Source organism: Papilio machaon, chromosome 12, assembly GCF_912999745.1.
Source record: "Papilio machaon chromosome 12, ilPapMach1.1, whole genome shotgun sequence".
Taxonomy (NCBI): domain Eukaryota; kingdom Metazoa; phylum Arthropoda; class Insecta; order Lepidoptera; family Papilionidae; genus Papilio; species Papilio machaon.
In genome coordinates, this window is record NC_059997.1 from 7,642,820 (window position 1) to 7,662,728 (window position 19,909).

Sequence of the window (19,909 nt, forward strand, 5' to 3'; positions counted from 1 at the left end):
AATGGGAGCGCCGTAAAAATCTCGCCCCGTGTAAAGTTTACGACTCATGAATTGATGTATTGTTTTGACTTCTTATTTAATTAAATGTATTCTTTTCATTCATACGTTTTTATATATTTTTGAAGATTTCATAATCTTTTTGTTATTGTACTTTAAACGGAAATAAATCTATTTGCTATTCTGATGTTTGTTTTTCTTGTGTACACTAAAAAATAAAACTGTAAGTTTATATATTTTGACAGATCGTTAAACCCACATTAATTTATACGAGTACATATAAATTTAAACATAATGTACATAATATTTGTGAATACTAAAAATATGTTACAAAACAGACGGAACTAAGTGACGCACTTTTTTATATTAAATCTTATCAAATTAAATACTGCAATCACTTATGTAATGTTGATAAAGTATTTTACGAATCTTTGCCATGATTCATGAGCGTCTGATGAAAATATATGAAACTTCTCTTAATCCATTTCTAAAATATATTTATTAATACTTATTTTATATGTAGGTACATAAACCCATAACATTAAGAACTAAATAAATTATTTATAATAAAAAAAACTTTAAACACAAAACAGTTAAGTACAAAACCTCTAAGGGAACATTATAATTAATAATAAGAATATTACGCACCTACATTAATTACGATAATAATAATAATACATTAATTACGATATCGCAACGTAATTAGTAATTACCAGAATGTTCTTGGTAACTATTTGGGGACATGAGAGGTCTCCCCACGACCTTGCAGCAGCAGCTGGGGAGTCAGAAGCGAGCATTTCACCGCCTCAATCATCCGACTAATCGAATTGAATGACTGGTCACGACGAATGAAATAATTGCGCACGCGCATCCCATAATCTATGTTGGGGTGATGCTAACTATTTGCTACTTTATTTTTCTCAAATAATTTTATTTCTATATACAAATCTTATACACAAATAAATACAAATATCATCAAATAAATAAAAAAACATTTGATAAAAACAAATTATGTTAGTCCTAATTTTGTGATAAATGAATTAAGGGAGCTAGAATTTATTGGAATTACTACTAAAGACATTTTGCAACATATATAGATTTGTCATAAACCTTGAATGAATTAGAACCCTTAATTAAGCCTTAGTTTTATAAAGTTTAAAATTACACATAGAGGCGCTTTATCCTTCATTCTGCTTCTAAATTTAAAAAATATTAACTAATGTGCATCGTATATTTGTGACACACTTCGCATCATCCTGTGTATCACACCGGTAGTACTTAAGGTCCGGCGTACAGGGTGCTCCGTAATGAACATAATCTAGCAGTGGCCCGCCGCCGCCGGACCTGCGCCTGCGCATCCGCTCACTGACCACTTGTGACATACTGACGTGTAAGTACAACAATATATTTAAATATACTTGATCTTACTAAGGCGCTATTTAAATCATATTCTCAACATTAAGTTACTTGCACCTTTTCAAATATGTACCTGTAATTGTTATCCGATTTCCGAAGGACTCATTTGGTCTGTAATGTGTCAAAAACAGCACTAAGATAAGAAAACAACGTTTAAATCTTATGGTGCCCGAATCAATTAAGTAACTAAAAAAAAGATTCATGCGTTCATAAGCTTGAGTTTCAGTGGTCATGGACTTCGACGCGATATTAGAGGACGTGGGCACGTTCGGCAAGTATCAAAAGCTGGTGATCTACTGCGTGCTACTACCGGCGGTCATCCCGTGCGGATTCCATGCTTACGCGCAACTCTTCATGGCCGCGGATGTAGTGCACTGGTGCAAGGTGCCGGAACTCGAGCATCTAGATGATATGGAGGTCATCAAGAATATTAGGTGATGATCCGAGTGTTCTTTTATTAATGGAAAAATCGAAAGCTCCAGCAACTATTAAATAAATAGCTGATACCCTCCTTCTGAAAGGACCAATCTCTCTCTGACGTCATTCCAATAAACAACCTATACTACACCTTCAAGGTCTACTATTTTAACTTCTACTACTGCTGAAAAGATAAACGCTTCAAAGACAAATGGAAAATAAATATAACTTAAGCACAGTAATTGCAACAATTTTTTGTTACTCGACATATCTTCCTAATAAACTTAACGTCACTTCTTAAAATTAAGCAGTTTTTTTAGTACGTATTATGACTTAGAAGTATACTGCTTGTCCACTTTGAATATCCTCTTTCAGCATACCTGTAGAACTGAAGAACGGCATACCGCAGTACTCGTCGTGCAGCATGTACGACCTTAACTACAGCTACATTGCAGCCAATTATCCCGACATTGATGACGTCACCAACAACTCCGCAGTTGTACCATGCGTACACGGATGGACATACGATAAGAGCATCTACACCAATACTGTCGCTACTGAGGTAATTTGTAATGACATAGGTTATTTTATAGTTAATCTTAGTAATTTTAATAAGATTATTCCCAGTTTATTGGCCTAAGAAACACCACCATAATAGTATAGAAGATATATGATTTAAGTACCAAAATATTTCAACTTCTATGCTTCGAAAACACAAGATCTTTATATTATTATACTAGCTGTCGCCCGCGACTCCGTCCGCGCGCAGTTAAAAAATGGGGGGGGGTATGAAAAATAGTTGTTGGCCGATTCTCAGACCGACTGAATATGCTCACAAAATTTCATGAGAATCGGTCAAGCCGTTTCGTAGGAGTACGGGAACGAAAACTGTGACACGAGAATTTTATATATTAGATTATGAGTACCAAAAACCTGTTAAATCATTTTTTGTGCTCAGTTCAACTTAGTTTGCAACAAAGATTTCTATCCGACTCTGGGGCTGGTGCTCCTGGCGGTTGGTGGTATCATTGGAAACTACATCTTCGGCTACCTGCAAGACACCATCGGAAGAAAGCCTTCCTTCTTCATCTACCTTCTCATTGAGAGCATCTTTGGAGTTGCCACTGCCTTTGCGCAGAACTTCCCTGTATGGATTATTTATAGGATCGGAGTTGGGTTCACTGTTCCTGCTATTATGGCAACACCTTATGTTTTGGGTAAGAAAGTTTTTGAAATCAACTCAATATTTTACTTGAATTTATTTTATCTAAAAGGTTGTTGATAGATTTTATTTAATCGAGAGAAGAGATATTCCTAAAGAAAGAAAAAGGAGAAAACTTACTTTCAGTAGAATCGTTTCAATTAATCTATCACTAGAAGTCCGTAAATAAATGTTAATATCTGCAATCTAATTAAATAATTGACGTAAGAACTTATTGATATTACTTCAGCTATCGAGCTAGTGGGTCCCAAGTGCCGTACCCTTTGCACCATCCTATCTAACATCGCGTACTCCATGGGGTTGATCCTTCTGGCCGGTGTGGTATACTTAGTGAGAGACTGGAGACATCTGGCGCTGGCCACCACTCTGCCCTTCGTTTGTTTCTTCTTCTACATCTGGCCGATGCCGGAAAGTCCAAGATGGCTACTGGCACGAGGACAGTTTGAGAAGGCGGAGATTATATTGAAGAAGATGGCCAGGTTTGTATGGGACATATTTGTTCGTAGGAAATTAATTCTTGCGCACTTCAAATATTTTTATTACAACAATTCTATAAGACTCTGTTATTACTAAAGAAAATGTAGTTTTATATTTAGTTATACTTGAAGTCTTTTCACAAAAGTCTTTCATTCAGTGAAGACGTTATTTTCGTGCATATAACTTTCAAAACAGTAATATTGAATAGTATGTAAGTACACGTCTTTTTCATAGAATGAACGGCAAATCATTACCAGCAAACTACATGGTACATCTACGTCGTAAATACGAGTCGGACAAACTAAAACAAGATCTTGAAAAGGAAAAGTCACGGAAATATGGCATCCTGGACCTGTTCCGTACTCCCAATCTGAGGAAGAAGACCATCATCATAACTTTTATATGGTTCACCAACACAAGCGTATATGTTGGTCTATCGTACTATGCCCCGGTGTTGGGTGGGGATGAGTTTTTGAACTTCTTTTTGGCGGGAATCGTGGAGCTGCCTACATATCTCTTCCTCTGGCCATCGATGGAGAGACTTGGTAGAAGATGGACGTTGTGTATGAGCATGGTCGTAGGTGGTGTGGCGTGCTTGACCACATTTCTGGTGCAACATGGTAAGTGCAATTTTTATCTATCAGATTAAAAGACCGATTAACTGTAATGTTGTTTGTACTTCGTTGTTTTTAATTTGACGTAGTTATGCGTCATCGCAATTAGACAGAATAGTTACACATTAACCTAGCGCATTTAACCTCCAATCAAATTATCTATGTTCCTATTTTTTGTTTTTGTTATTGGTTTTTGAGGACGGAGAAATTAAAAAAGTAAACCCGAAAGCCTCAATCAAAGATGGCCAGTATCAATCGAGTCGCATTCTTGAGTCTTAGAAAGTGGTCTAGTTGTTCCGGCTACAAAAGGTTACAATAGAATAGTGATTAGTTTTTTCGGTATCCTGAAGTACTTTCTGATCAATAAGCCACTTTGGTATCTTCACAGAAGCTTACGTGACATTGGCTCTATACTGCGTGGGCAAGATGGGCATATCGTCATCGTTCGTGGTGCTGCCACTAATGGCTTCCGAGCTGTACCCGACAGTAGTGCGCGGCCTCGGCATGAGCCTCAGCTCCGTGCTCGGCATGCTCGGACCCATCTTTATACCGCTCGTCAATTATTTGGTTAGTTGCACTTTGTTTTAGGGACATCCCCGCGTCACATAGCATGGCTTTTCTCTTAGACTATAAGGTAATGAAAGAAAAAGGTTACTATTCCATTTTTGAAGATTTTTTTGACTTGCGTCCACACAATAATAAAAGAATAGTTATTATTTCCTTAGATCTCAAAACTTAATATATCCATTTGATGTTTTACTTTATCAACATTACTGTTTTAGGGCTCCGACATATTGGTACTCCCTCTTATCATCATGGGTGCACTTCTCGTAGCCGGTGGTATCGCCAGTCTGTTACTGCCAGAGACTCTCAACCAACACTTACCCCAGACCCTTGAGGATGGGGAGAAGATGGGTCTGGACACAGACTTCTGCTGTATCCCTCCGGTTAAAGAAGTTAAGCCGAAAAAAAACGCATTCGATAATTGCAAGAAATGCAACACGTTGTGCACTTGTCAAATAGTCAACGTGTCTTTGTCGGAAAATGTTGCTGCTGTCATAGACAAGACTGGAGAAAATGTTGAGTTTATTTTAGTTAAATAAAAGCACACAATATCGAATATTTAAAAATAACTTCACCATAGGTCACCGCTAACAAGTTCCCGTACGTTCATCGGAGATTCCGGAACCCTCTTCATTTGCGCTCGAGGGAGGCCACCGACGGGGTTTTAGTGGGTCAAACCTCACATAAACCACCAAAAGGTCACCGCTAACTAAACATCTGGATTAAAACATAATTTTGTAGACTCGATTTTGACAATGGGATTTTGAATTTGGGACTCAATACGTATCCAGGTTTTGTTGTAGTATTCAGTGTATTTTAAAACAATTTTTTTTTTTGTAGAATTAACTTTTTATCTACAATCGTAATTCAACTAAAACAATTATCCACTGAAACTTTTACCTTTCTTTTATGGATACAGATTAAAACAGACATTTAAAGTTCACGATATATTTGTAAATAAATTCATATCTTTATTTAGTAAAAACTTGTATTAAAAAGTTAATATTTTAATGCACAACAAATTAAATAAAACTAGTAACACTTAACGTTATTAAATAAAAACAATTGTAAAATGATTCGAAGTTTAAAATTCCTTATTGCTTCATTTCTATATATTGCATGCACTGTCGTGTATTAAAATTTGACAGTTAACCAATTCGCTGGGTTGCCAACAGTAATCTTGTCTATGGTAGTTTGAGAGATGCCTCTATTCTTCATCCTAGGTAACACGTTGTTTATGATATGGGAGTAACCGTGACCTCCGAAATCAATCTGGAAATAAAATTATTTATGCAGATCTTTTTTAAAAGTGGCAAAGACAAGTCAGATTGAATCACTTAGAGAGGCGTTTAATGATCATATTTTAGACATCCTAATGATTATATAATTAACAAAATAATACCAGTCTATGTTTAGTGTGAATATCGTGCGACATTAGTATTCTGTCTTCCTTTCCCTCATTTATGAGTGCTTCTATTTTTTCAATACGCTGAGCATCGGAAGGCATCGCCACAGTCTCATTCAGTTGGTAAAAAGATACTTCAGTGCCGAACAAATCGAACTGGCAATACGATCCTAACTCTGCGAATTCTAACAACTTCTCGGTCTCTAGTAACGTACCTGGTGAATACAAGATTAATTAGACAGCTATTGTTTAGTCCCAATATTAGAATTGTATTTTATAAGTTATCAAAGAAAAAGGTGACAAAGAAGAGTCAATTTAATGGATATTAACGATTAAGTCTATTCTAAAGTCATAATAATTTATAATTTTGCCAACACATTAATATTTTCATAAAGTAAAATTTGCGTATGTACAAATTTATGTATAATCAAATTAAGAAGGTGGGTAAAAATCAGAGGAATAAATTCAGTTTAAAAATGTTAAATATTAGGTTCATTTTTAAACTCACGATCTAAATGCGACATGACCGCCTTGTCGACTCGTCCACCCGCCTCAGCGTACAAGCGGAGGATCTCAAAGGGTGCCTGAGGGTCGCGGTGTGGGTGGAAACTGACTCCGCAGCCCAACTGAGCCTGCACCTCGCCCGCTGCTGATATAGCTTTGCGCTCGAAATCTGAACACATTGGTCACATAGGGTTTTGGGTACCAAACATGAGGATATAATAAATATTATTTAAGTTCTATTGAACTCAAAAGTGGATATAAAACGTAAAGAAGAGTTATCTTGTTAGAATCGAGATAAATAAAAATTATATCACATAAATTCATGGTTTTTCTTTTAGGTTCGAGATGGGAATAAAAATCTTTAATACGATTTTGATATAGGCTAATTGGAATTATAACTTGTTGTTGAAAATAACTGCTTACCTTTCAACGGCCATACACTAGCAATCTCTCCCATAAATCCAGCTCTAACTGTCGGATAATCTACACACCCTTCAGTCAGCTCAGTTAACATGTGATTGTAAATATCTTCTTTGGTGTTTTTAATTGACACATCGTTCTGCAAGTCTGCGATATAATGTCCCGTTCCCGCTACGACATGTACGCCGGTTTTCGATGATACCGTCTTTAGGAATTCGATGTTCCTTTCTAAACCTTCCGTTGAATTTTCCACAATAGTGCCTTGAAGTAGAAAATATTTATAGCATAGAATATTTCATATTTCGGAAATGAGATTTAAAGAGAATCTTTAAATTATGATTTTTAGTAGACAACGGCAACGCAAAATCGTAAAAACAACCTTTTTAAAATAAAACATTTACAAAAAAATCTTTTGGCGTAAAAAATAAAGGAATTCAAATACTAACCGCCTCCAAATTCTTTAAAAGCTTTCACATCATTCAAAACGGCTTCCTGAGAGTCACGGTCATTGAGGAGTAAATTTGATTGTGAACTATACGGATATTGTCTTAAATATCCCACCGTGTCCAAAGAAAACCCTTTTTCGAATTTATCGGCAATCTGTTTCGGTGGTTGTTTATAAAAATGTGTAAATTTCATATACAAATGTTCATGTGTTAGAGTTTTACCGAGCACGCTTGGGTCCACATCTCCGTTTACTGGAAAAATCATGTACACAAAAACAATAATATCAACTATTTATTTTTTTCGAGTGTAGGTAAGGTGAAAATAAAACTAAACCATTTTAATTCCACACCAAATTATTAATTTTGACACTGAAATCAAGTTTAATAAGGAAAACCTTAGTAAATGGCAACACATTTAATTTTTTTTATCTGTAATGAAGATTTTTGTTTTTGTTTGATTTCAAGTTTTAGGTTGGACGACTATAATCTAATTTTATTGCATTGAACATAATAATAATAAATGTTGTTAACGTCACTTTTTTATTTTAATGCTTGATTTATCTTTCAACTCATTAAGGTTAGTTTGAGGTGCTATAAATATAATTGTCTATTGCAATCGAAATAAAAACACAGTTTTTTGAGATATAAATATAAATTAACATGAACATCTGTTTACTTTGGAACAAATAAATTTTTAAACATGTAAATTTCAGTTTCATGAGTTGGTTATTTAGTAGATGCTAAAATTGTTACCTGTTTGAACTCTCCCAACCATTTTATAAACACAATTTATAGTAGCTTTGACGCCAAATATTTCACAACTGGAATATTATGTCGTAGACTTTAAATATGGCAGATATGTAAATATTAAAGTTGTTATCAACTTTCTTATCGCTTGTACATTTTATCTTAATAAAGATGATGTTTTATACATCTATGAGTCTATGATTCACAGAATATGTAAGTGTTCACCAAAGTATTTTTATGCTTGTTTTATAATTCCTAAGATTTTAAGGCCCTTTTTCCACTGAACGTTTAGTTGACTGCAAATTGTGAAAATGTAAATTTCATACAACATTTACATTGTTATCTCAGTTTTCTTACCGTGGGTTTCGGAAACCAAAATGTTTGTATAAAACATATCGTCATCCCTGTCATTATCTTTGACAAAACAGAGATAACAACATGTTTTAAACGGAGATTTTGGTCTCAAAAACCGACGGTTAGAGAAGGAGGTAATCTTTTATACTACTTAACAAGTATGTAATCAAAGGTGCTAATTAGTTCATTTAATTAAATATTATTATATGTACCAAAACGTGTTGTATGAATGTACAGCAGTGGAAACAAACGGTTAGGATGTCATTCTTGGAATTTCACTCTTTTGACTTAATACTCTTGACTGGCAATAAATCACGTATTATCAAACTATATTTAAACAAGGATATCTGAACCGGTGAGAGAGGCGCTGCTAACGCAGTTGTTTCTGTCAGAATATATATAAAACTTACGACATAAAAATTGACAAAAGAAAAATATACAGGACAGATCTACACTTTACAGTACAACAAGGATTTTGTTACCCTTTTTAACATTTACAGGGTTGCGCTATTGGACCGTCAAATTTTGTCAGGTTAGGTTTATAGGTTTTATGGACAGCATTAAAGAAAATGATTGATCAATAACAAATGTACAATCACCTTGGTAACAGTTATTGACTTGTTTCAGTCAAAAAAACAGAAAACCTAATTTTTATTAACAGATTTTCACAAAAATGCCTATTCTAGTGAAAGATTTTACGTGGACACAGTCCCCTACTAATTTGCAGATCAAAATACCCTCGAAGTCGACGAATAAAAATAACATTGACGTATTCACAACAGATACGTACATTAAGATACATTTTAATCCATTCCTTTTTGAGATATTTTTACTACATGATGTCGACAACGAACGAAGTAAGTGTATAGTGCAAGAAGAATCAATAGTACTAGAGCTAATTAAAAAGAAGCAAAACGACTGGGAGTGCCTTGAAAAATCTTTAACAAAAGAAGAGAAAAAAGAACTGCGTCAAAAAATACTCGAGAAATGTCAAGAAGAAGCGAAAGAAAAAGCTGAACAAAAGTCCATAAAGAAGAGTGAAATGGATAGGTTTACAGTGCAAAAGGCAATGGAGATTGATTCACAACAGCATGCATTAATGGATTCAAGGAGAGACGCAGAACGGAACAAAGCGATGAACGAGATACAGCACTGGAACGATTCCCTTAAATATATAAACCCTAGTAAAAAGGCTCCGAAAAATACAAATAGTATTTGGCCTCACAACATTAAGAAAAATGAAAACAGTGTCAAAATTGTCGAGCTACCCTCCTCAGATGATGAGAAAAATGACAATAAAACAAAAAAGCAGCCAGCACAAAGGAAACAACCAGTAAACAAAACATTACCTAGTAATAAGCAAAGTAAAACACCAGTTAGATCTGAATACGTAGAGAAGATGAAGAAAGAAACTGCTAATAGGGTTTTACCAAAGCTGAGAGCAGCCGGCGAAGTAGTGATTACACACACGCCAAGAACGTTTCCAACGCCGAGTCGAGAGTCAGCGGCGCAAGAGGAGGAAGCTTGGTTAAAAAATATCACTCAAGCAAGACGAGCTATCGGTTGTTACAAATTTTAAATTATATTTGCACTCGTATCTTCTAACAATTATTTTGTTAATGACTGGGGGAATCTGGCATGCTGAAGACACTTTGCTTCCGTTTCGGAGCAGTCATGTATAGAGTTCTGGTTATAGGACGCTGTCTACTTGATACGTTGAAGGAAAATATTAAATCTAATTTGTTTACAATTTCTAGGGTTCGTATCTGAAGATCTTAGACCTGAGGAACATGACCCTCAGTGGTGTAAAGAGAAAGGTGACGAGTTCTTTCGCAATGGCAACTTTCTGGGCGCGATCAGTGCTTACACGCATGGAATCACTCTGTCTGACAAACTGCCAAGTCTCTATTCAAACCGAGCGGCAGCACACTTTGCTCTAGGAAATTTCAATAAATGTGTAAGTATAAGGTTCCCTCTTACTAACCAAGGCCGTGATTTGTAACTTATTTAGACACAGTATAGTTGGAGCACTTAGCCTATTACACTATTTTAATGAGATGACTAAAAAATCAACTTAATTCTATAGAAGTGAAAATCAAAGGATTTTATAGAAAATATCTTGGAGCTATAATATTTACGGTTGTTACGATATTTATGACCCCGGGAATCTATCAGAAACTTATTAATGCAGTTTTGTTTAGGTAAACGACACTTCCACTGCGCTCGATTTACTGAATCCGCCATGTGAGGGTAATCGTAAAAGTCGTGCGAAGTGCATAGCTCGCCGGGCCGCGGCGCTCGTGCGGCTCGGCTACTTGAACAAAGCCATCGATGAAATGAAAGCGGCGGCGAAGTTGCTGCCCGAAGATGAAACTATTAAAGAAGATATCTATAACATGGAGAGAGCTTGGGAACAAAAACCAGATTCTGATTGAAATGAAGTCTGTAAAAAATGCATTAGTACTTATATTTTTTTCATTTCAATTATTGGTGTTATGTAATTCAGTGTTATTAAAATAAATATATTACTGGCTTATTATTTTAACCAATGTTTATCTTAAATTAAATTCGGCAGCTAGAAAAAAGCAAACTTCGAACCATATCTGGGTATCGAGCATTCCTAATAAATGACAGACAAGTTATATCAACAGCAATTTACTATAATACACAACTAATACATGTTCTATTCCTCTACAATCTTTTTAGGCAGTCCAAGGTTTTTCAAAAGCGCGTGCGGCGAAGGATCTCTACCGCGGAACCTTCTAAACACTTCGCTCGGGTGGCAGGCACCTCCCGCCGCTAGGAAAGTGTCTCTGTACCTCCGCCCCACAGCCAATATATCCTCGTCACCTTGTCTGGCCTCGTCGAAAGCGCTGAAGATATCAGCTGCTATCATCTTCGACCATAAATGGCAGTAGTACGCGGCGCCCCACTCTTCAGACACGATTTTCGTGAACGATAAAGGATGCGAATCATATTTGTCGAATGGCAACACATTGTACTTCGGCCACATCTGTCTTACAAGATCTCTCCAGAAGGTCTTAGTCGAATGTAGCTCGAGATCTAATCGGGACAAGTACAATTCCTTGCATAGCTCGTATCCGGACATGTGCCTTCTCACGTTGTGTAAGTTCTGTACTATTTCATTGGGCAATGGCTCTTCGGTATTGTAATGGCCACTGATCGCGTGTATCGTATGGGGATCGTACACCCAGTGCGTCATAACATGGCCGCACACTTCCGCCGCGTCCCACTCAACATTCGAAAGTCCAGCGACTTCCGAGTAGTTCGCTTTGGTTAATAAATGCCTCAAAGAGTGACCAAATCTTTGGAACAATACGGTGACTTCTTTGAATGATAGCAGTGACTGTTTCCCTTCGACGGGAGCTTGGAAATTAAATATCAGCGCGGAAAGAGGCTGTGTAGACGTGACAGCGCATTTGTTGCGAATGGACACGTGCCATCCCGCGTCATCGTAAATACGGATCTTTTCATTCTGACGGGCGTATGGGTCGAAATAAAATCCAGCGATAGGACTGTTACTGGACTCATCAAATACATCGTAGAACTTAACATCCTTGTGCCATGTCTGGACATTAGATCTCTCAACGATCTGAATTTTAAACAATGTACTGCACAGATTGAACAAACTGTTTACTACTCTGGGCAGTGGAAAGTATTCGCGGATTTTATCCTCATCAAAGTTGTACAAAGACCATTTTTGTTTCCTTTGCCAATACGGGATATCCCAGTGCTCCAATTTACTATTTAAGCCCCTTTCGTTCGCAAATTGTTGTAAAGCTTCCAATTCAACATCTTGCACTGGTCGAGCACTTTCAAGCAAACTATCCAGGATGTTATTGACATTTTCAATGGATCCGGCCATTTTTGTTTCCATGCTCATATCAACATATGTATCAAAGCCAAGAATAGTAGCTTGTTCCTGTCGTAAACTACGAATATTCTCTAATATCGTACTTGTTTCAAGTTCCTTATTTCCATAACCGGAACACCGTTGTACAAATCCTTGCCATGCATTCCATCTCTGAACTCTATCTGGACAATACTGCATAAAAGGTTCATAGATATGTGGTTGAAGAGTAACCACCCATGGACCTTTGCTTGCATCATTATTCACTGACATAGACTTTGCAAGACTTTCCGGAAATTCTTTAACAACTTCTTCATCATTGATTGTACTTTTAAATGCTTTAGTTGCAAAATTTACTTTCTCACGGAATATATGCCTTTCCTTCTGTAGTGCAGTTAAAATACTATTCAATCTTTCACGTTTCACCCCTTTAACATCTAAGCCATTTAATTTGCCTTCTAAAATATACTTATCTAATAATCTTTGTTCTTCATCTGTAAGATCCTTTAAACGATTTTTTTCATTTACAGCAGCTTGAAAAATAGGTATGCTAGTGAACTTTGATGACCTAGCTTTATGAGCCCTTTCGTGTATTTGTAGGTATGATTTTGTTGGCATTAGAGAACTGTTGCCCAAGTATAAAGTTTTAGTTACACCCCAAGTTAACTCAAGTTGGCTGTCAAGTTTCTCTAGTGGTTGAAATATTTCCACAAAAGCATTTTTACATTCTGCTGCCGATTGTTCAACCTGTTTTACACCACTCTCGTATTCCATACTTTGTTTGCTAATTGATGCAATGCATTTCTCAATTGTGACATCATTAAACTCGGGCAAACCATTGTCCAGTAACAATGTATTTTTCTCTGCATCTTCACCTATTTCTGGAATTCTGCAACATAGTAAAGTTTATGTTTGTTAATTATATTTTTTTTTATAAAGACTTGCTAAAATTAATATGGAAAACATTGATTGGATTAATTGCCAACATAAGATATCTAAAATTATAGGAACTTATGTGGTATTCACGCTTTAATCGCTCTATGTGAAAATCTTGCATGCCCTTTTAGATCCTAAACGTAGCACTATGGGTCACAGACTCGTGGGTACTGGCACTTAATTTGCTCTGTTTTTAACCTAGTTATTTCAAAATACTTACAAAGTACGCACAGTAAAAGTAAAATCTAGTTTATATCTACAAAAAACATGTCTGATTTAATGATATTTTAAGATAATATGTTAATTAAAATTTTGAAGGAAAATTCAACTTACAGTACTACGTATCCCGCATTCCGCTTATTTTGATAAAATGGCTTTTTAAAATGTCCACTTACGATATTTCTACGTAAGATAAATGAAGCCATTTCTTTATGCGATTGGAATCCAAATTAAATAAGTTATTTCATAATCTGAAATAATTCGCCGTATTATTTTTCATATGATTGTGACACTTGACACATGACATTTTCGAAATACAGAGTATGTAACACTTGAAAAATCAATTTTACGAATTATTTCAAAGAAAAAAGTTAGTCTGTGATTAAATTAGTACAAAAGGAAAAAAATAATTGAGAAACGAGAACACTTGTTTGTCTTTTTTATTACAAAATTATCATACATTATAATAATATAAAACTGATATGGCCAATAACAAGCTGTGCTTTCGATGGAAGACAGAATGTTGCATTTTAATTCAAGGCTTTGTCAGACTTTATTCAGTCTAATTTGGATTAATAGGCTCTTATATTATGTAGGTTAGTTTTAAAAAACATTAAAAAGAAACTAAACTGCTTTATTGATAAATTGTATGTAACTGTACCAAAATACTATTGTATTTGTTAAAAAAATCAAATTACAATACACATCAACTTTGATAAATTTATTTTTTTAATTCTTTCCAATACTTTATATATACACAATTGCTTATAAAAGTCTGATCTAATCCTCTAGATCCAAATTTTGAAGCTCTTCATCCAAATCCTCATCGAGGAATAGATTTTCATTGATTGGCACCGCTGTTCCGGTTTCTTCCGGAGAGTTCTCACCACTGGGGTCGTCTTTGGACTTCTCTTCTTCACCATTCTGCAGACCTTGGCTGAGCTGCTGCAATCTATCTTCAGTAGCTTTTGTACCAGTGTCATCCGCCTGCAAAAATATAGAAGTTAAGTTTCTTTAACTATTCAAGTCCCTTTACGATCGTATTCCTAACATTATGTAAAAAATTCCCAAATTATTAACAAGAGTTACAAAAATAATGTTCTCACCTCGGAAGCCTCCATACCGATGAGATCAAACTGCACTTCACGGTACTCAGTTGTATCGCCTTCTTCCTCACCATATGTACCCAAATCCACGGCTTCATCACCATCCTATAAAAACAAGAATTAATCTATATTAAAATTTCAATTCAACCTTGATAAAGTAACAGAAGTACCTCAAATTCAATGGCAACCATAACAATGAAGTGATTAATTATTTTTATAAAATTATGAGTTAAAATTGTGATATTGTAATAAAGCTTGTTAAAAAAAGAAAATAAAATGGAATTTACACGATTTAGGCTAATATATTTAATATATAATCTATAATATAAAGGTTTGGAATCATTGTGACAGATTTTCTATTTTCATGGTCAGGCTATAGAAATATACAATAAAGCTGTTACCTCATCAGCGTCCGCAGCCAGCGCTGGATCGAAGGAGAACATCTCTCTGCCCGACAAGCCCACCGCTCTGCCTGCCTTGAAGTCAGTGCGCCGCTGCTCTTCCGCTTTGTCCATTGCTTCCTATACGTACATACAACATACATACATACAAACATACAATAGAAATAAACATGAATAATAATTAAAAATATGTAAATTTTAATATTAAATTTGCTTTTTCTATTATTACATTATATTATTTACTAGCTTTTACCCACGACTCCGTCCGCGCGGAATTAAAAAATAGAAAACGGGGTAAAAATTATCTTATGTCCGTTTCCTGGTTCTAAGCTACCTGCCCACCAATTTTCAGTCAAATCGATTCAGCCGTTCTTGAGTTATAGTGTAACTAACACGACTTTCTTTTATATATAGATGTATTTTTTAAATGTATTTAGTACTAACTTCAGTATGTTAAATTATTTGAACCTGGATTAGCGAGAAGCCTTGAACCCTAGAACTCCTCTCCAGGTTCGACTGAATAACTTATGTAAAAAAATGAATAATGTAACATAAAACTAAAATATACAAAAAAAATTATGTATTAACTTATAATCCAATATTTTCAGTACCATAGAAGTTACCAGAACCAGAGAACAGAAACCAGAGACTATTGTCTTTTCAATGATAAAGATTGATCAAAAATTATTTATTACATTCATTACCATTATATTTATTTTCTCATTACTCATTTAATTTATACTTTCCTTGAATTTGTTTTAATTTAACTTAACTTATTTACTTTTATTTTAGATTAATTTAAATTTAAAAATAATTTTTGATCCTACAGTCAAATTACTTTAAATAGTTTTGTGGGACGTAGTTGTATTTGCAAGGTTAACACTGTATTATAAATAAATAATAATAAATAAATGTCTACAGTGGAAACCCACATATTCTATCTATCTATATATATATATATATATATATATATATATAAAAGAAAGTCAAAGTTAGTTACACTATTTATAACTCAAGATAGGTCGAACTGATTTAGCTGAAAATTGATGGGGAGGTAGCTTAGAACCAGGAGAGGGACATAGGAACTTTTTTATCTTATGTGCATTTTTTTTATTCTGCGCGAACGGAGTCGCGGGTAAAAGCTAGTTTCTAATAATTTAACAAACCTGCTTATCCTTAATTTTCTTTTTCTTCCACGCAAGGAAGGTTTCCAGAGTTATTTTAGTTTGTTTAGGACCTAAAGCTGCCCTCTCTCGTTCTATCAGGTCAACAAGAGAGATTTCGTTCTTCTTCTCTTCCAACTTCTTTTTATCACGTTTAAGAACGAAACCGGGCGGCAGAGCATGTCTGTATATACACTTTGTACCGGACGGACATTCCCAAAACCAACCGTATTTAGATTTTTCAACCGCTTCAAGGAAATGTTTGCAAATCTGAAAGTTAAAAACTTTGGTATACATTTTTTTAGATTTAGTGTCACAATTAGTAATGTAATAAATGCGAAAGTTTGGTTGTATTGATGGATGGATTGATGTAAGAAGGTATCACCAGAATAATTGAACTGATCTTGATGAAATTTGGCACAGATATAAAACATAATCTGCAAGAACACATAAGCTACGATAGACAGCGGTTATAAATACGAAATTTTGGATATATGTTTCTAAATATCTACCGTCACAAATGCTGAATGGATCTGAATACCTGCTATTAGTCTGGACTAGTACATAAGATATAAACAAGAATTTATTAAATCCACTGAGAGTCAAGCGTGACAACTGGTTTACTATAAGAAATGACTTATGTATGAGTGCAAATAAACTTACAATATCAGTAGTAGGCCGCTGTTTGTCACCTTCTCCGTGCTTCTTTTCAACAACTTCTTTGAGCTTGTCTTCATCCCAGTTGTCCATGTTATCATCATCATCACGCATGTCAACATAGAGAGATCGTTTTTCTGCCTATAATTTGATAACATATAAGCTAACAGTTACAAGAAACTGATGAGAATGCTTGCATGAACATCGGAGAGTGTTCCAGGAGTCAAATGGAATTATATAATCTCTGACTACCCCTTTGGATTAGAATTGTGTTGTTATATGAAACATCTAGAGTAGAGCGTCGGTGGCTCAGGGGTTAAGCACTTGACTTTCAATCTGCAGGTCCTAGGTTTGAATTCCACCATGTACCAATGTGTTTTTCGATTCTAGATTTACATTTGTACATTTATCTGACGTTCTTATGGTGTAGGAAAACATTGTGTTGCACATATCTGAGAAGAAATTCAATGATATATGTGAAGTCAACCCGCACTGGGCCAGCGTGGTTGACTATGACCTAGTCACCCCTAACTTGGGGTAGGCTCCGAGCCCCTCAGTGGGAATGTACAGTGAGCTGGTGACGATGAAACATCTGTACAATTATTTCATAAACAACCTAACAAACATTGGAAAAAGAAAAATGCTCTTTTTGATAATACATTCAAACCTAGATAAGCGAGAGTTGAAGGGAAAGTTGTTTCTTTCTAATCTGAGTTTTTCACTTATGGAGGTTGTCCATCAGAACCGAACAATAACTCTCGCTTATAAGTTTCTCGCTTATCCAGGATCAGCTGTTTTCACTACAAATATGTAGAAATTATTTACCTTTCTTTCAATGCTCAAGTCATGTGAGAATTTACATTTATCACCCTTAAAACATTGACCTTGCTTAAAGAACGCACAAACTACTGACTTAGGATCAGTTCCTGAAAAATTAATAGTAAAAATCATTAGCACATAGTACAGAATACAATTTTAAACTATTCATCTTACTAATATTATAAATACAAATGTTTGGATGGATAGATGTTTGTGTGAAGGTATCTGAAGAATGGCTTAACAGATCTTGATGAAATTTGGCACAGATATAGTAGTATGTAGTACCAGTCTGAAAGAACACATAGACGGCAGAAAGCGGAAATGTCGTATCTCGAAAATTGGCCCAAATAAGTTAACATCAATTGCTGTAACTAGTAAAAATAATCAATGGATTAGTAACTTTAGGACATACCAATTAACGGTATCAAATAACGCTTAGATTGATAGAAATACGTTCCAAAGTTCAACTTCCTATCTTAATTAATTTAGGAGTTGTGATTTTTTTGAAATAGCTTTTTGGCTCTGGTGTAAAACTAGATATTTTGAGATACGACATTTCCGCTTTCTGCCGTCGACATAGGTTACTACTAAGGTTACAACTACAAATTTTTTTTTTTAAATTCAGCGTGGACAGAGTCACGGGCAAAAGCTAGTATTTACATAAATCCACTGTTATTCACCCATAGTTATAATGATTATTTAAACAGTTACTTATTATCAATACTTAACATTTCCACTATGTCATAGTTTAGTAAAACATATTATTATTAATAAATCTAAAATGTAATCACCTTTCTCAACTTTCTGTGTTTGTACAGGTTTAAATAACATGGCTAACTCTTTCTGTTCTTTCATTTTTAGTTCTTTCTCTTTTTTCTTATCATCCATAGGCTTGGCGGGATGTATACCGCCACTCTTCACTTGCTTCTCAACCTGCTGTATGAACTTCTGCTGCTTTGCACCTTTCTTATTCTTCAGACCAAATGTCTTGTCCTTTGAAAGATTAATTACAAATACATGTTGAAAATTATTATGTAAGTTTGTGTAAAAAGTTTTTTTTTATATTATATAAGGTACAATGTTAATTTACTTTTTAAGGAGGTTTAATATAATTAAATTAAGATAATAAATAACTTTGTTAAAAACAACTTTTAATATCACTAAGTCTTAAACTATTATAGCTTTTATAATTCTTTGTATATAATGTTTATTGTTGTAAATAACCAGTGTTTCTTAACTGGACATCACACTCAGTTATTTGTTTGCATATATTATTTGTCTGTTATATAAACAATAAACATACCCTTTTGATCATAAAAAAACAAATTCTATTTATTTTCACAAATAGATTATTTATTTTTCTAAATTCAGGCAATTTTATTACAGTACCAGGACTCATTATGAAAACTAATTTTTTCAAAGTTTCAAATTACACAACCAGTAAAGTAGTTATGTTTGTATAAAGATGATATTGAATATACCTCAATAACTTTTTCCTTTTTCTTTTGCTCCGTTTTTTTGCTGCCGGCTGCAGCTGCTTTCTTCGGCGGCATGGTTAGGCTAGTTCTCTGTACTTTTAACACTTAATAATAACTATATTTAAAGCAATTTTCACAACTAAAATATCTTTTAAGTATTGTAATCACTTGATGTTAATCAAGATGCAAGCCCTGCTTTACATCGCATTCAAGTTAGAACACAATAAAACTAAAGAATTAAAATATCTTATTGCTATAGGAAAACGACGTGTGAATTGAAATGGAAGTTGTGGACAAAATGACATTGACATATTGACATCACAGATATATAGTTTAATTATGATATATAGTCTGTTAACATCCGAAATACATTAAGCTTGAAAATCATAAACTTGCATAAATTTGATAATGCTATGCATGATATATTTTTTGGTAATATTCCAAAAGAATTTAGTAAAGTTACAGGTTTCAAAGGAATTTATCTGTGGATTAACATGGTGTAGTCGATGAACACCTCGGTGTTCCCGCTGTTCGTTTGCCCCCTTCTCTTATAAAAAAAAAAAGTATTTTCTGATTGGTCAATCAGAAAAACTAATAGGACAAGCCTCAGATTAAGCCGTGAGAAATTTATTAAGGATTAAGCAGTGAGAAGGATGTCGCTACTGCTACTATTATT

At 34.7% G+C, this 19,909-nt stretch overlaps 5 protein-coding genes across 5 annotated transcripts; 2 read left to right on the top strand and 3 right to left on the bottom strand.

Moving 5' to 3' along the window:
- Positions 1–1,644: 1,644 nt before the first annotated feature.
- On the top strand, positions 1,645–5,630 carry LOC106716099 (beta-alanine transporter). The gene is made up of 7 exons (XM_014509536.2): positions 1,645–1,847; positions 2,206–2,392; positions 2,789–3,047; positions 3,282–3,531; positions 3,764–4,149; positions 4,532–4,710; positions 4,926–5,630. The coding sequence occupies exons 1-7, from the start codon at positions 1,645–1,647 to the stop codon at positions 5,244–5,246; spliced, it is 1,785 nt and encodes a 594-aa protein (XP_014365022.2). The 3' UTR covers positions 5,247–5,630.
- A 155-nt stretch (positions 5,631–5,785) lies between these two features.
- On the bottom strand, positions 5,786–8,484 carry LOC106716092 (phosphotriesterase-related protein). Its single transcript, XM_014509527.2, has 6 exons — positions 8,236–8,484; positions 7,483–7,734; positions 7,040–7,297; positions 6,621–6,785; positions 6,110–6,327; positions 5,786–5,979 (listed from the first exon to the last, which is right to left on the bottom strand). The coding sequence occupies exons 1-6, from the start codon at positions 8,255–8,257 to the stop codon at positions 5,842–5,844; spliced, it is 1,053 nt and encodes a 350-aa protein (XP_014365013.2). The 5' UTR covers positions 8,258–8,484; the 3' UTR covers positions 5,786–5,841.
- Positions 8,485–9,121: 637 nt separating this feature from the next.
- LOC106716091 (dynein axonemal assembly factor 4) lies at positions 9,122–11,018 on the top strand. The gene is made up of 3 exons (XM_014509526.2): positions 9,122–10,145; positions 10,341–10,540; positions 10,785–11,018. Exons 1-3 carry the CDS (start codon positions 9,257–9,259, stop codon positions 11,016–11,018), a joined length of 1,323 nt encoding a protein of 440 aa, XP_014365012.2. The 5' UTR covers positions 9,122–9,256.
- A 171-nt stretch (positions 11,019–11,189) lies between these two features.
- LOC106716090 (probable cytosolic oligopeptidase A) lies at positions 11,190–13,903 on the bottom strand. The gene is made up of 2 exons (XM_014509525.2): positions 13,724–13,903; positions 11,190–13,343 (listed from the first exon to the last, which is right to left on the bottom strand). The coding sequence occupies exons 1-2, from the start codon at positions 13,813–13,815 to the stop codon at positions 11,267–11,269; spliced, it is 2,169 nt and encodes a 722-aa protein (XP_014365011.2). The 5' UTR covers positions 13,816–13,903; the 3' UTR covers positions 11,190–11,266.
- A 414-nt stretch (positions 13,904–14,317) lies between these two features.
- LOC106716093 (zinc finger CCCH domain-containing protein 15 homolog) lies at positions 14,318–19,517 on the bottom strand. Its single transcript, XM_014509528.2, has 8 exons — positions 19,237–19,517; positions 18,547–18,748; positions 17,762–17,862; positions 16,943–17,077; positions 16,283–16,549; positions 15,117–15,236; positions 14,716–14,820; positions 14,318–14,596 (listed from the first exon to the last, which is right to left on the bottom strand). Exons 1-8 carry the CDS (start codon positions 19,306–19,308, stop codon positions 14,390–14,392), a joined length of 1,209 nt encoding a protein of 402 aa, XP_014365014.2. The 5' UTR covers positions 19,309–19,517; the 3' UTR covers positions 14,318–14,389.
- Positions 19,518–19,909: the final 392 nt, after the last annotated feature.